At 32.6% G+C, this 12,810-nt stretch overlaps 1 protein-coding gene and 1 pseudogene across 2 annotated transcripts; one reads left to right on the forward strand and one right to left on the reverse strand.

Annotated features, from left to right (window-relative positions):
• Positions 1–3,984: 3,984 nt before the first annotated feature.
• LOC100254902 (probable inorganic phosphate transporter 1-7) lies at positions 3,985–4,959 on the forward strand (annotated as a pseudogene).
• A 515-nt stretch (positions 4,960–5,474) lies between these two features.
• ADF (actin depolymerizing factor) lies at positions 5,475–8,552 on the reverse strand. 2 transcript variants are annotated; one of them, XM_010653861.3, is made up of 3 exons: positions 8,430–8,552; positions 7,348–7,613; positions 5,475–5,924 (listed from the first exon to the last, which is right to left on the reverse strand). In XM_010653861.3, the coding sequence occupies exons 1-3, from the start codon at positions 8,511–8,513 to the stop codon at positions 5,774–5,776; spliced, it is 501 nt and encodes a 166-aa protein (XP_010652163.2). In that variant the 5' UTR covers positions 8,514–8,552; the 3' UTR covers positions 5,475–5,773.
• Positions 8,553–12,810: the final 4,258 nt, after the last annotated feature.

Below are 12,810 nucleotides of genomic sequence, written 5' to 3' on the forward strand. Positions count from 1 at the left end.
AAACCATGGCATATAGACTCACTGTTTACGTGTACTGTGGGGCTAAAAATAGATTTTGAATGAGTCCTGATTTTATGCTCTATCCCTATGCATTATGGGGAAACCATGGCATATAGACTCAGTGTCTACGTGTACTGTGGGGCTAAAAATAGATTTTGAATGAGTCCTGATTTTATACCCAATCCCGATGCATTATTTAAATTTAATGTAGTGTAGGGCTAAAATTAGATTTTGAATGAGTCCCTCATTTATACCCTATCTCTATTCATTGTTTAAATTTAAAAATTAGAAACCAGATAAAGAGTGATACCCAACCTCAACAAAACCTTGGTATGTTTGGTGATTAGCAAATACCAGGGGAAAAAGTATTTTTAGAAAATTATATTTTTAATGTGTGGATGACTTAAAGGAAAAAAAAAAGTAGAAAAAAAAAAAAGTATAAAAATTTTCTTTTTTTTTTTTGGAAAATTAGTCAAAAATAAATAAATTTTTAAGAAATATACCTGGTTGGTTTAGCAAATACCAGGGGAAAAAGTATTTTTAGAAAATTATATTTTTAATGTGTGGATGACTTAAAGAAAAAAAAAAGTAGAAAAAAAAAAAAGAAAAGTATAAAATTTTTCTTTTTTATTTTTTGGAAAATTAGTCAAAAATAAATAAATTTTTAAGAAATATGCCTGGTTGGTTTACACTCATATGTGATTCTTAGTTTTATGATTTTTTTTTTAATAAGAATTTTACATGAGAGTGAACCAACACTTAAATCACTGACCTTAAACTCTAAATTATGTTATGACTATTTACATAATTTTTCAATTGAATTTAAGTAGTTTTTAATCTTTTTCTAATAACTTTTTTTTCTAATAATGTAATTTTTCTAATAATAGGTTTTGAATGAGTCCCTGATTTTATACCCTATCTCTATGCATTTTTTAAATTTAAAATTAAAAACTAGATAGAGAGTGATACCTAACCTGAACAAAACCTTGGTATGTTTGGTGATTAGCAAATACCAGGGAAGGGAAAACCACAATATATATATATATATATATATATATATATATATATATATATATATTTGGTTTGCCTAGATGTAAGCAATAGTTAATATTAGATGTCAAATCGGTGCTTAGAAATCAATGATTTTGATTTTGGAAGCTTCCGTGTAATTTCGCTTTGGGAAAACCTCTTGTATGAAAGCATTCCCATTTCTCAATTCTCAAGTTCATTAAAAAAATGGTGAAGATGGATGTGTTAGAAATCAACGATTTTGATTTCGGAAGCTTCCCATTTCTCAATTCTCAAGTTCATTAAAAGAATGGTGAAGTCAACGATTTTGATTTCGGAAGCTTCCGTGCAATTTCACTTTGGGAAAACCTCTTATATGAAAGCACTCCCATTTCTTAATTCTCAAGTTCATTAAAAGAATGGTGAGGTTGGATGTGTTAAAAATCAACGATTTTGATTTCGGAAGCTTCCGTGTAATTTCACTTTGGGAAAACCTCTAGTTCTCATAAAGTACCAATAAAAAAAATGTAAAAGAAAACAATTTTTTTATATTTAGTTTTACTATAAAAAAATTTAAAAATTAAATATAATTAAAATTAATTATAAATTTATATATTTTAAAATTATTTAATTTTTATATAATAAAAAAATAAAATAAAATAAATTTCAAAAATATATATAAAAAGAATTTATTAATTTTTATTTTTATATTTTTCACTTTTCCTCTCTATTTTATTTACCGCGCATTTTCCCCGACCAAACATAGCCTATATATTCAAATGTGAAAAGGAAGAGTGGGAAGTGTTCAAAAAAAATGGAAGAATGAGAGAGAGAGATTTTGTGGCTATGCGTGGATGCGTCAACAGCGTCACAGCCAAGTAACCATTTTGGGTGCCATTGGTTTTCACTTTTGTGGGCCCCGGGTAACCGCCAGCTACCCATTTTATTTTTGGGTGCCATAGGTTTCCAATATGGGAATAAGTTTGACCGCTGTCATTTTTTTGGGCCACAGTTTAGAGTTTAGACATTGACATTGAAACCGCGTTTGTTTTTGTTTTTTCAGTTTTTTGCTTTCAGACGACTTTAGCGTTGGAGATCTTTGTACTTTTATGGTATAGATGTATATGGGTCATATAACGGGAATCAATGAGAATGATGATTATGTATGAGAAGTCATAATAAAATGATATGAAAAAGACATTTTTGGAATAAAATAATATGAAAAAGATATTTTCTTTAATAAAAAATATAAAATAAATTGATAACAATTATTAATATTTATTTTGATAAATAAGTATTCATAAAAAGTCTATATGAATTAATATAACACTTAACACTTTAAATTAATATAAGAATAAATATATGATACATAAATAATTTTTTTTTTTAATGAAAAACGTATATCATCTCGAAATATTATTTTTTATATAAAAAAAAATTAAATAACCATTAATGGGGTGTTAATGGTTATATGTTATTGTCAACCTCTTAGCCTCTTGACCCAATGTTAGAGGAAAGGGTCTCATGGGTGGACCTTGCATTCATGGGAGCTTAGATAGAGAGCAAAGATGGCCTGGAGGTTTAGTGGTTCAAACCCAATGAGTTAAAATGAGGAGGCCATGTACGAGCCAGACAGGCACCGCCGACGAGCCAGACAGGCACCGCCGACGAGCCAGACAGGCACCGTGAGCGAGTCAGACAGGCACTGTGTGCGCACCGCGTGTGCACTCGACGCGCACCGCATGCGTACTAGGCATATGTTGGTTGTGGAGTTGGTGCAAATCGAGAGTGATGTTTATTTTGGAATATATGTTATAATTATTTAAATATTTCATTGTCTCCTCAAGTAGGTGTGATGTCTCCTCCAAACATCTTAAGACTGACTCGTATTGTTTTTTAAGGGGGGTAGGTGACTCAAAGGAGTACCAAGGGAAGGCCTTGACCGCATCATGGCACGGCCTTAGGCGTGCCTAGGACACATAGACAACACTCAAGCACGCACACATAGGCTCCATGACATGTGTGGCATGCACCCCGTGGCCGCAACGGCATGGGGCCTGGTGCGGCCTACCTCCTCCCCGTGCTGGCACAAGGGCACCTAAGCCTTGTGCAACGAGGAAGACATGGACGTAACACCATGGTTTGATGGGGCATTAGACGTGCAATTGACTCACACCCATGATGCCTATATATGGCATAGGGGCGCAATGCCCTGTGCACCAGGAAGGAATAGCCATGGGCGTAATGCCATGGCTCGTTGCTATGGAGCCTTGACCTAACGAAGGGAGCTAGACACATGCCTAAACCATGGGCACCTTGACATGACACATGCTCACACATCAGTGTATGGAAGGCACATTGATGCACCAAACACCTAGTCAGCTGGTCGATGCATGCTGCTGGTTCAGATGCCAGCTAACTAGTGGCAGCAAGTGAGTGATCAAGACAACATTCAGCTACAAGGGATTAGCAGATGGTTGTGGTGATGATGGCTGGTGCAAGGAAACATCTTGGTCTGAAGCAGTGTCTCCAGCTGTGTGGTTATGCAAGCAGTTCCTTCATCTTGGTGGTTATGCAAGCAATTGTGGCGGTTGTGGCAAATGCATAACCACCAGTAGGCTCCTTGGTTTTGAAATTCAAATTGTAACTTGCAAGCTGGGTCATTGAAAAATGCCTCTACATCTCTGAGACAGAGCATGAGATGTTGTCTTTGAATGTTTAAGGGTTCTAATCATTGTACTCTAACTCAGGCTAAGTGTTGAGACACTTTGGAAGACAATTTTGTATCTTGTATAGTTGAATAATACAAGTTGGGAAGGGTGTTCCCGTAATCGATATTGCAAAGAAATTCATGTAGAAAAGTCATACAAATAAAGGGAATTGGGTGTTTCTTCTTCTTATCATTTGTTGTTTTTGTTTTGGACTTCTACAGATATTTCTTAGGAAGAGATAACAAAGAGGGGGAGGTAGTGAGGCATGGCCCGGGAACAATTGCAAGTGCTCAACGCACTGGACGTAGCAAAAACATTATGGTGTCATTTCACTACAATCATCATTGTTGGAATGGGGTTCTTCACTGATGCCTATGATCTTTTCTGCATATCCCTTGTCACGAAACTGCTCGGTCGCCTATACTACCATGTTGATGGTGCATCCAAGCCTGGGACGCTTCCTCCTAATGTGTCTGCTGCTGTTAATGGGGTGGCCTTATGTGGAACTCTTGCTGGCCAGCTATTCTTTGGCTGGCTTAGGGACAAGATGGGCCGGAAGCTGGTCTATGGCATGACTCTTATGCTCATGGTTATATGCTTTGTTGCTTCGGGGCTTTCCTTTGGCAGTAGCCCAAAATCTGTTATGAGCACTCTATGCTTCTTCCGGTTCTGGCTTGGGTTTGGGATTGGTGGTGATTACCCTCTTTCAGCCACCATCATGTCTGAATATACTAATAAGAAGACTCCTGGTACCATCATTGTTGCTGTCTTTGCCATGCAAGGCTTTGGGATTTTTGTTGGCGGTTTGTTTGCAATTATAGTCTCGACCGCATTCAAGGTCAAGTTCAGTGCCCCTGCTTATGAGGTTGATGCAATTGCCTCAACTGTGCCGCAGGCTGATTATGTTTGGAGGATCATTCTAATCGTTAGAGCACTCCCTACTGCCCTCACTAATTACTAGAGGACGAAAATGCCAGAAACTGCTAGATACACTGCTCTGGTTGCTAAGAATGCTAGAAAGGCTGCTTCAGATATGTCAAAGGTTTTGCAGGTGGATATTGAGGCAGAACCTCAATAAGTTGAGGAGGTGGCCAAAGAGTATGGTTTCTTCTTCAAGGAGTTTGTTCGTCGCCATGGGGTTCACTTGTTCGGGACTGCAAGCACATGGTTCTTGCTTGACATTGCATTCTACAGTCAAAACAATCTAATTTTAAAGAATGAATATTGGTTATTATTTTAAATTTATAAATATTCATTTTTTAAATATTATCTAAGCTATTTAAGTTGTTATTTAAGTTTCAAAAAGTTGTTTGAAAGGACTTATATGAATATAATTGAGATGAGGATATTTTTTAGATATAAAAATAAATAAGGTGTTTGGTAAAACTCAATACCTATTACTTAATAATTTAAGTTGATTTTAAGTTAAATTATACTTAAATTGTTAACTTAAAACTTATTACTTAATTTTTTATTTTAAGTAATAAAATTATTTGATAAAATTAACTTAAAAATGATTTTAAATCATTAATTTGATATATTTATTATCATAAATTATAATTATGGTAAAAGAGATGAGTAATAATGAAAGTCATAGAATAGCAAAAGAGATCATAGACATAATTAGGACAAACGAGGATAAAAAGATAAAATAAAAAAATGAACTTAAGAATAAGTCAATTATTTTTACTTATTACTTAAAGTTGTTGTTTACTTTAACTTATACCATTAACTTATTTTACCAAACATACTTAATTACTTAAATAACTTAAATTAAGTTATAATTCATATATAGCATAGATACAGATAATAAGGCAAACTTATCTTGGACGTAGAAGCAGGAAAGATGCATAGCAACCCGATTACATTTAGCCCAGAGCTTCATTACAGCCTCTCCAGATTCCAATTTATTTAAGCATTATGTAATACTATTTCTGTCAGAGATGGGCTCTGCAAATTGCTTCATAAAGCAGAAAGCACTGGTTCATACATTGGCAAAACCCCTAGCAGTTCTTTCATCCCCACGGAAGAAAATTCTAAACAGCAGAGACTGTTTAGTGTGCCCGCTCTCTCAGAACTTCAAGGTCCATTTCTGTAGGGTCAGTCGCCTGAATCTCATAGTGGACACCATCTAGCTCCCGCCTAAACCTCTCTTTGGATGTGGCATAGAGCATCTTTGCGCGGATTCTTGAGCTGTCAGGAGACCTGATCAACATGCATGCCACATTAATAAAATGAATCATAAGATATAAAACGTTCACAGCAAATTCTTTATAATAATGCAGAAGTAGGGAAAAGAAAAGTGAAACAGCAATGATATGTCAAAAACAGGGGAAAAAAGGATCAGAATTTCATCCTTGGCTATGAAAAACTGCAACTTAAAATCACTGAAAAAGTTAATCTTGTCATGCCATGTGACAGGAAATGTAACTGATGAATCAAATAAGATGTGATTAGAAGATGATCTGTTGCCACAACATTCCATGCAAATGACTATACTCACAAATTCTCCATTTGGTCACCAAGAAAAAGAGCAGTTTTTCATTTCTATTAGCTCAGTAACAATATGGAGAACAGAGAATGAATCCCTCCATTGGTCAAACCAAGAACATGGAGATCTAACCCGGGGTTCTAAACACAAGAATTCAATATCATCACCTGAAAGGACTGTCCCTCCTGTTTTTCATACATCAAGCTACTCACTTTAATTTCAAGGGTCGAGTCGGTTGACTGCAGTACAATGGACTTCCTTTCAGAAGGAATTTAAATGAGCACAGATGAATAGCATCACCACCACTAAGCCACCATACCTTAAACTGATTAACTTGAACCTATATTGGATCACTAGAAAAAAAACTCACATATATCTAGGTGCTTTTAATGTGTGCATGTCTTTGCAAGCATCATCACAACAATGACACTAAGTGGCTCAAAAGGGGCTGCATTCCAGATAATGCTAAACTAGCAAACCGCATACCAAAGGGTAACCAAAGCCAATGCCATAAGCTGGAGAGTGATGACCAATTTGAAAGATTGTTTGATATACAGACAAAAGTATTCGGTTATTTGAGAAAAATCAATATACTTCTAATGTCAACTAGGTTAAACAAAAACAGTCAATATTATATGCACATTGGAAACTAAGAGGACTTGCATAACAGTAGGTGATAATTAAAAAATGTTGGCATATTACATGGTCTAATATCATTGAGTTTTTCTCCCTGTAGCCTTTCCCATGCAAGTTCATTGATGTCTATATCAAACAAGACAAGCTACAATGGTTACGTTCAAATCTCTGTGATATCAAACAATTTAGTGAGAAATAATGAACATCTCAACTCAGATAGCACAACATGTCTGCAATGTGATTATGTATGCTGGGAAATACAAGATGATGATGGGCAATTCCAAAACAGAGAGCGATATGATGAATAAGAAGATACTTGTACAGAGTATATCCAAAGCAGGTACTCCAAATTTAGGGAAGAGAAAACAGGAAACTAGGATTATGATCTTAATTGTTGGGTAAAGCATAGGATATGAGTTCTTATTCAAATTCTGTGCGTAGTCTACCCAACTAAGGAGACCTATCAAAAGAGAATGAGGGCATTTGAGTTAAAAAGCTAACCATGCAATGAAGAATATCTTGCTCTTCTGACAATTCTCAGAAGTCACAAAATCAAAGTCATAAACTGCATATCGGCAATCATTCTCAGGCAAAGCAGCTGCAAATTCATCAAAGCTCTCAGCTGGACCACCGGTCTTCTCAACTACAACCTCCTTTTTCTTCTCATCAATCTTAAAAATCACATACCGATGAACCTTCTTTCTCTTCAGTTCCAAAAATGTGTTTTTGCTGTGATCAGCAACACCCATACCAGATGAAGCATTTAGCTGGAGAAAAAGAAAATCAGACGCATAACAGTGGGTTCATTGAAGGTCTTTTCTAAAAGAAAAAAGAAAAAGAAAAATATATATATTAAACCATAAATCCATCTTCCCTCTGTTTGGTTGCAAGGGAATCTGTGAGAAAGAACTGAAATAAATTTTCTAATTTTATATTTAATTAAATCAAAGCACCACTTCGAGTCAATACAAGAAATAATTGGCAGATAAATAGATTAATTAGAATCTAACATAATCAAGGACGATCACATGCACCCGCAATTCAATTGAAAAAGGAAGTCTTATAAAAAATAAAATATAAAATAAAACAGAAAACACGATCACGTTCTGTTTGGTTGTTGAGAAAATGTAAGAAAAAAGAGAGAATTTTCGAAGGAAATTATTTCATTATTTAAACCCCTGAAATCCAGAAAGTCATGGCCCCAGCTAATCTTAATACAACCATTTGCCTAAGTTGAGGTAACTCTTCTCTTCATTTTTCTCTTTCTGATAACCCAAAAAAATAAATAAATAAACAGAAAATTTCAAAAAATAAAAAATAAAAAATCCACTTATTCCTCTGCTTTTCATCTACTTTCTTAGCAACCAAACAGATTTTCTTTCAACAAAACCATCGGTTCCAATCAAAATTGCCCTTTCTAAAAACCAAAAAAAAAAAAAAAAAACCCATCACATACAAATACAAATTCAACATCTTATCCTTGATCATAAGAAATAAACAGCAATAAACTACTAAGCCGACACAAACTAAGATCAAACCCTGAACACCAATCACTCTAAAAAAAACATAATTTGAAAACCAACCCAGAAATCAACAACAACAGCACATATGATCACTCTAGAGACAGAAAGTAGATAGAGAAAGAGTTTTACCCCTCTGAACGACATGACTACTGAGAAGATGTGAAGAAAGCAATGTCCAAGAGAGCTTCAAATTAAGCAGAGGAGAGAAAAGAAAAAAACAAAAAACAAAAAAGCAGGTGGGGTTGGGATTCAAGGTGGTTTGCGTTTGGACGGAAAGGCAAAATGGGGAAAAATGTGAGACACGGAAAAGTTTGAGAATCACAAGAGTAATGGAAAGCTGCCAAAGAGAGAAAAAAGCTGTCTTTTTTCTTTCATTTTCTGAGGCGAGAAAGTCAAAAAGAACAAGGAAAATATATTAATACCATTCGAACTAAAATAAATATTTTATTATTTTAATATTTTTTATTACATAAAAAAATAATATTAATTAATATTTTGTATTTATTAATTTAGTTAATACATTCTTGGTGTTTAGAATATAATAAAAAAAATTAAAAAATTTATAAATTTTCAATTTTGGAATAAGTGGGTAAAAGTGGGTATTGAAAAGAGAAGCGTCCCAAATAAAAGTAAATAAAAAATAAATAAAAAAAAGGAGGGGGCCGGTGCTTGATATGCACGCTGCCTATGCTTTTCGGAAAGAGGACAATCTCCACCGTCTGTGGGCCCCAAGGCATCAGGTGCGACCTCATCCGTGGGACCAGTGCACACGTGGCTGGTGGGCCATGCTCAACGTTTTCTGGTCTCCGCGTATTGAAGTCTCTTTTGGTTTCCCAGAACAAGGATAAATCCGATTTTGCCTTCGGAGCGACTCTGTCAATCCACCAAACGACGCCGTTTAAGCTGACTTTAGATTCATCCGCATACAAAACATTTGAGTATGTTTTCAAAATTTAAAACAGTTTTAAAAATAGTTTTATCTTCATGTTTAGAACAAGTTACATATGAATTTCTCTTCACTTCTTGTTTTAAAATCACGAGAGTTTCTTAGGTTTAAAATAGATAATATTTATATGGTTGAGTACAGATCGTTATAAATAGTATTAGGGTAAATCTCTAATCCCAATGTTTAATAGTGTTAAATATTAAAATTTTTATAATATTTTATTTCTATTAAATGTTAAAAAGTAAAAAAAAAATTAATATATTATTTTTTATATTTAAAAAAAATTATATATTTTGATATTTTTTTAATAAAAAGTTTATAATATGTTATGAAAAAATAGAAAAATAAACAATTTAAATTGTAAAAAGAAATTGTTTTTAACAAAAACAAAACAAAAACAAATATCACCTTAGTGTCTGCATGAGCATTTGTAAATGGCACATCGAATAAAAAGATAATGGAAAAGTTCTTAACCTTATAGAGGGATTATGTTTTCTATTCTAAACAATAAATAATTATTTTTAAGAATAATTTCCAAATACAATCATAATATCTAAATATTTTGTTGAATATCTAAAGAGATTGACAAAGTATTGAGTCGGTGAGCCACTCCGCCCAAGCCCAAGTTTGCGGAGTCAACCTTTAGTGCATTACTTGACTACCAATACCAGGGGTCGGGACAAATGAGGTAGGTGCTTGAGCCTGACGGACAAATCTGAGCACGACATACGCATAATGCTATACAGGATCAAGTTGGCAACAAACAAGAAACAAATACCCACTTGGAGACTGATGAGGCATGGTGGTACCCCTTGTGTGTATCATTTGGTAGGAATTATGATGACCTTTCTTATTCAAATGAGTCGTCGACCGGTTGAGCATGTAGGTCTCCAACCGTCACCAACAATATCTTTAATGTCCAACAATGAGTGAAGTGGTCAACCAAAATTACAGAATTTTTGCTCCAAGGACTAGTTCATTTCTATTTCATATATAAAAGTTGTTTTACTCGATCTAGTTTACCAGTTTGACACAATCTAATATTGAATATCATTCATTATGAGAGTGTTAAATTAAGAGTGTATTTATTCTTCAACTTGCATATTTACTTAGTGCAAGTTGAAAGGAAAGTAGCTAAGTCTAAGGTACCAATTAAGTTTCTCAAGTGTGACCACGTCACTTAAGTTTGTCAAATGTGGGGAATCTATTTATAGAAGTATAAAAAGGTCCATTGGAACAAAAAAATAAAATGTACAAGATTAATGTTTGGTTTAAAGCATTATTGATGATGAAATCCTTGGTTTGGGATTGAGGAAAGTAGATATGGATTGGGTCATACCAAACCATTATAAAAACAATAATTTGCATGTCTTTATCTCTTCTTTCTTTATTTTATGTATACTTGTTTGATCGTCTTTGATATATTAATGTTCAAATTATCAATTGCATTCATATTGTTAAAATTTGTAAAAATCATCACTCAATTCATACCTCCTTCGGTAATTAGGATAACTTGGATTAGTATAAGCCTTTCTATATTCTTTTGAATTCCCGGGATGATCATGGGATATTTGCAGACTTTTTTGGCTAGATTTTAATTAAGAAAATGTGATCTTGTCAGTATGATCTTATCGATGGTCAAATGGTAATTTAGGGAGGTACCCCTTGATATTAGGAGGATTTTTTCCTTCTTGACGTGATATTGAGATGAGTTGTGTCCTTCGAAGACAACCTAATTGCCAAAGACCTAATTTTGGTATCACCAATTTTTATAGCAAAATCTTATTATTGAACGCTTTCTTTATAATAATAAAAATTTGTTTCATAATAAAAATGTATTAAAAACTTGAAAATAGATTGAAAAGGAAATTTCATATACTTTTCAACAAATAATACAAGTTAAAAGCTATCCAAAAGGGGATTATTGAGCATTAGTCAATTAAAATTGAATATTATAAATAGGTATAGAATCTATCCACATGAAAAAGTTGGAACTAGTTCTTTTCTTAGCTCAATTGCTAAAGTGACATATCAAAGGACACAATTTATGTTCCAATATTAGTTGTCTCCATTGCATGTTTTATTGTGCAAATCCCACCTTTAACAAAATTTATACTGTGTTTGATAGTATTTTTATTTAAAATGTTTTTAGTATAAGAGTTTTTTCTTGAAATGTTTTTAAAAAAATCATCCATAAAAAACTCGTTCGATAGTACTTCTTAAAAGTGTCTTTAACCCTAAAAACACTTTAAAAAGAATTTAAGGTAAAAAATATATAATTAATAACATTTTAAAAAATACTTTTGAAAATTTAGAAAAATACTTGAAGTGATTTTTAGAAAAGCACGGTATTTTTTTTTAAAAAAAAAAACACTTTAAAATTTTTAAAATATTCTTGAAATTAGAGTTTTTGAATACCTTTCCTTTTCCGTTTATTTTTCTATCCATCCTTCACCTTTTTCTTCCTCCTCTCTCCATCTCTAAAATCTCTCATTACTCTCATTTAATATTGTTGAACTCCCTCTAAATTACTCTTTATTCAAAATGAGCAAGTTTTTATAAAGTTAATATATGCAAGATGCAATATATATATATATTAGAAATCAACGCCTACGAGCATACCAACCCAAAAAAAAAGAAATGACATATATGTTTATAGTGGACATATATTACAAATTACACACATCATAAACATAGTAAAGTTATACCTTCAACCATCTTTTATGACCTAACCCCCTAGCCTTTTAGGAATTCATGAGGGAGTAAGAATTAACATTTGATTCTTCCAATTTTAGATAAATACAATTTAAGAAGACTTTTGAATCTTAGTTAGCTGCCACCCATCATTCCATTATATAAATTATTATTTTTTTTAAAAAAATTGTTATATAATGATTGAAATTTATATTATTATATATTAATCAAAATTTTAAATATTTTAAAATTTTTCTTGTAATCATAAAAATGATTAGTTTTAGTTTTATTTAACAAATATAAATGTTTATATATTCTTTTATAATGAAAAAGTTTCCAACTTCTCATAAAAGTGCTTTTCACGTAAACGTTAAAGAAGAAAACTGGTAAAAACACTTCGACTAAAAGCACTACCAAAACGGGTTCAAAGTATTTATTTTAAAAACAATATAAATAATTTTATAATAGCATAAATGATTTTTCAAATTTTTTGAAGTGTTTCCTAAATTTTACCAAATACCTATTTTTTTTCAAAAATATTTTTAAATTAAAAACGCTTTATAAAATCATTGTAAAATGGACTCTTAATGGAAAATGAGCTCTAATAATATTAACGAAAATGTCACATTTATAATAATTTTAGACCTTAAAACTACCTAAACTAGCTAACAAAATAATAAAATTTATTTGAATATATAATAATTTTGATCATGCATATATAATTATTACCATCATTATTGAAAGCTTATGATAATTGGTTGACCAAAAAAAAAAAAAATGAATAGCTAATCTTTTATAACT

The sequence above is a fragment of the Vitis vinifera genome, chromosome 7 (assembly GCF_030704535.1).
Source record: "Vitis vinifera cultivar Pinot Noir 40024 chromosome 7, ASM3070453v1".
NCBI classification, from domain to species: Eukaryota; Viridiplantae; Streptophyta; class Magnoliopsida; order Vitales; family Vitaceae; genus Vitis; species Vitis vinifera.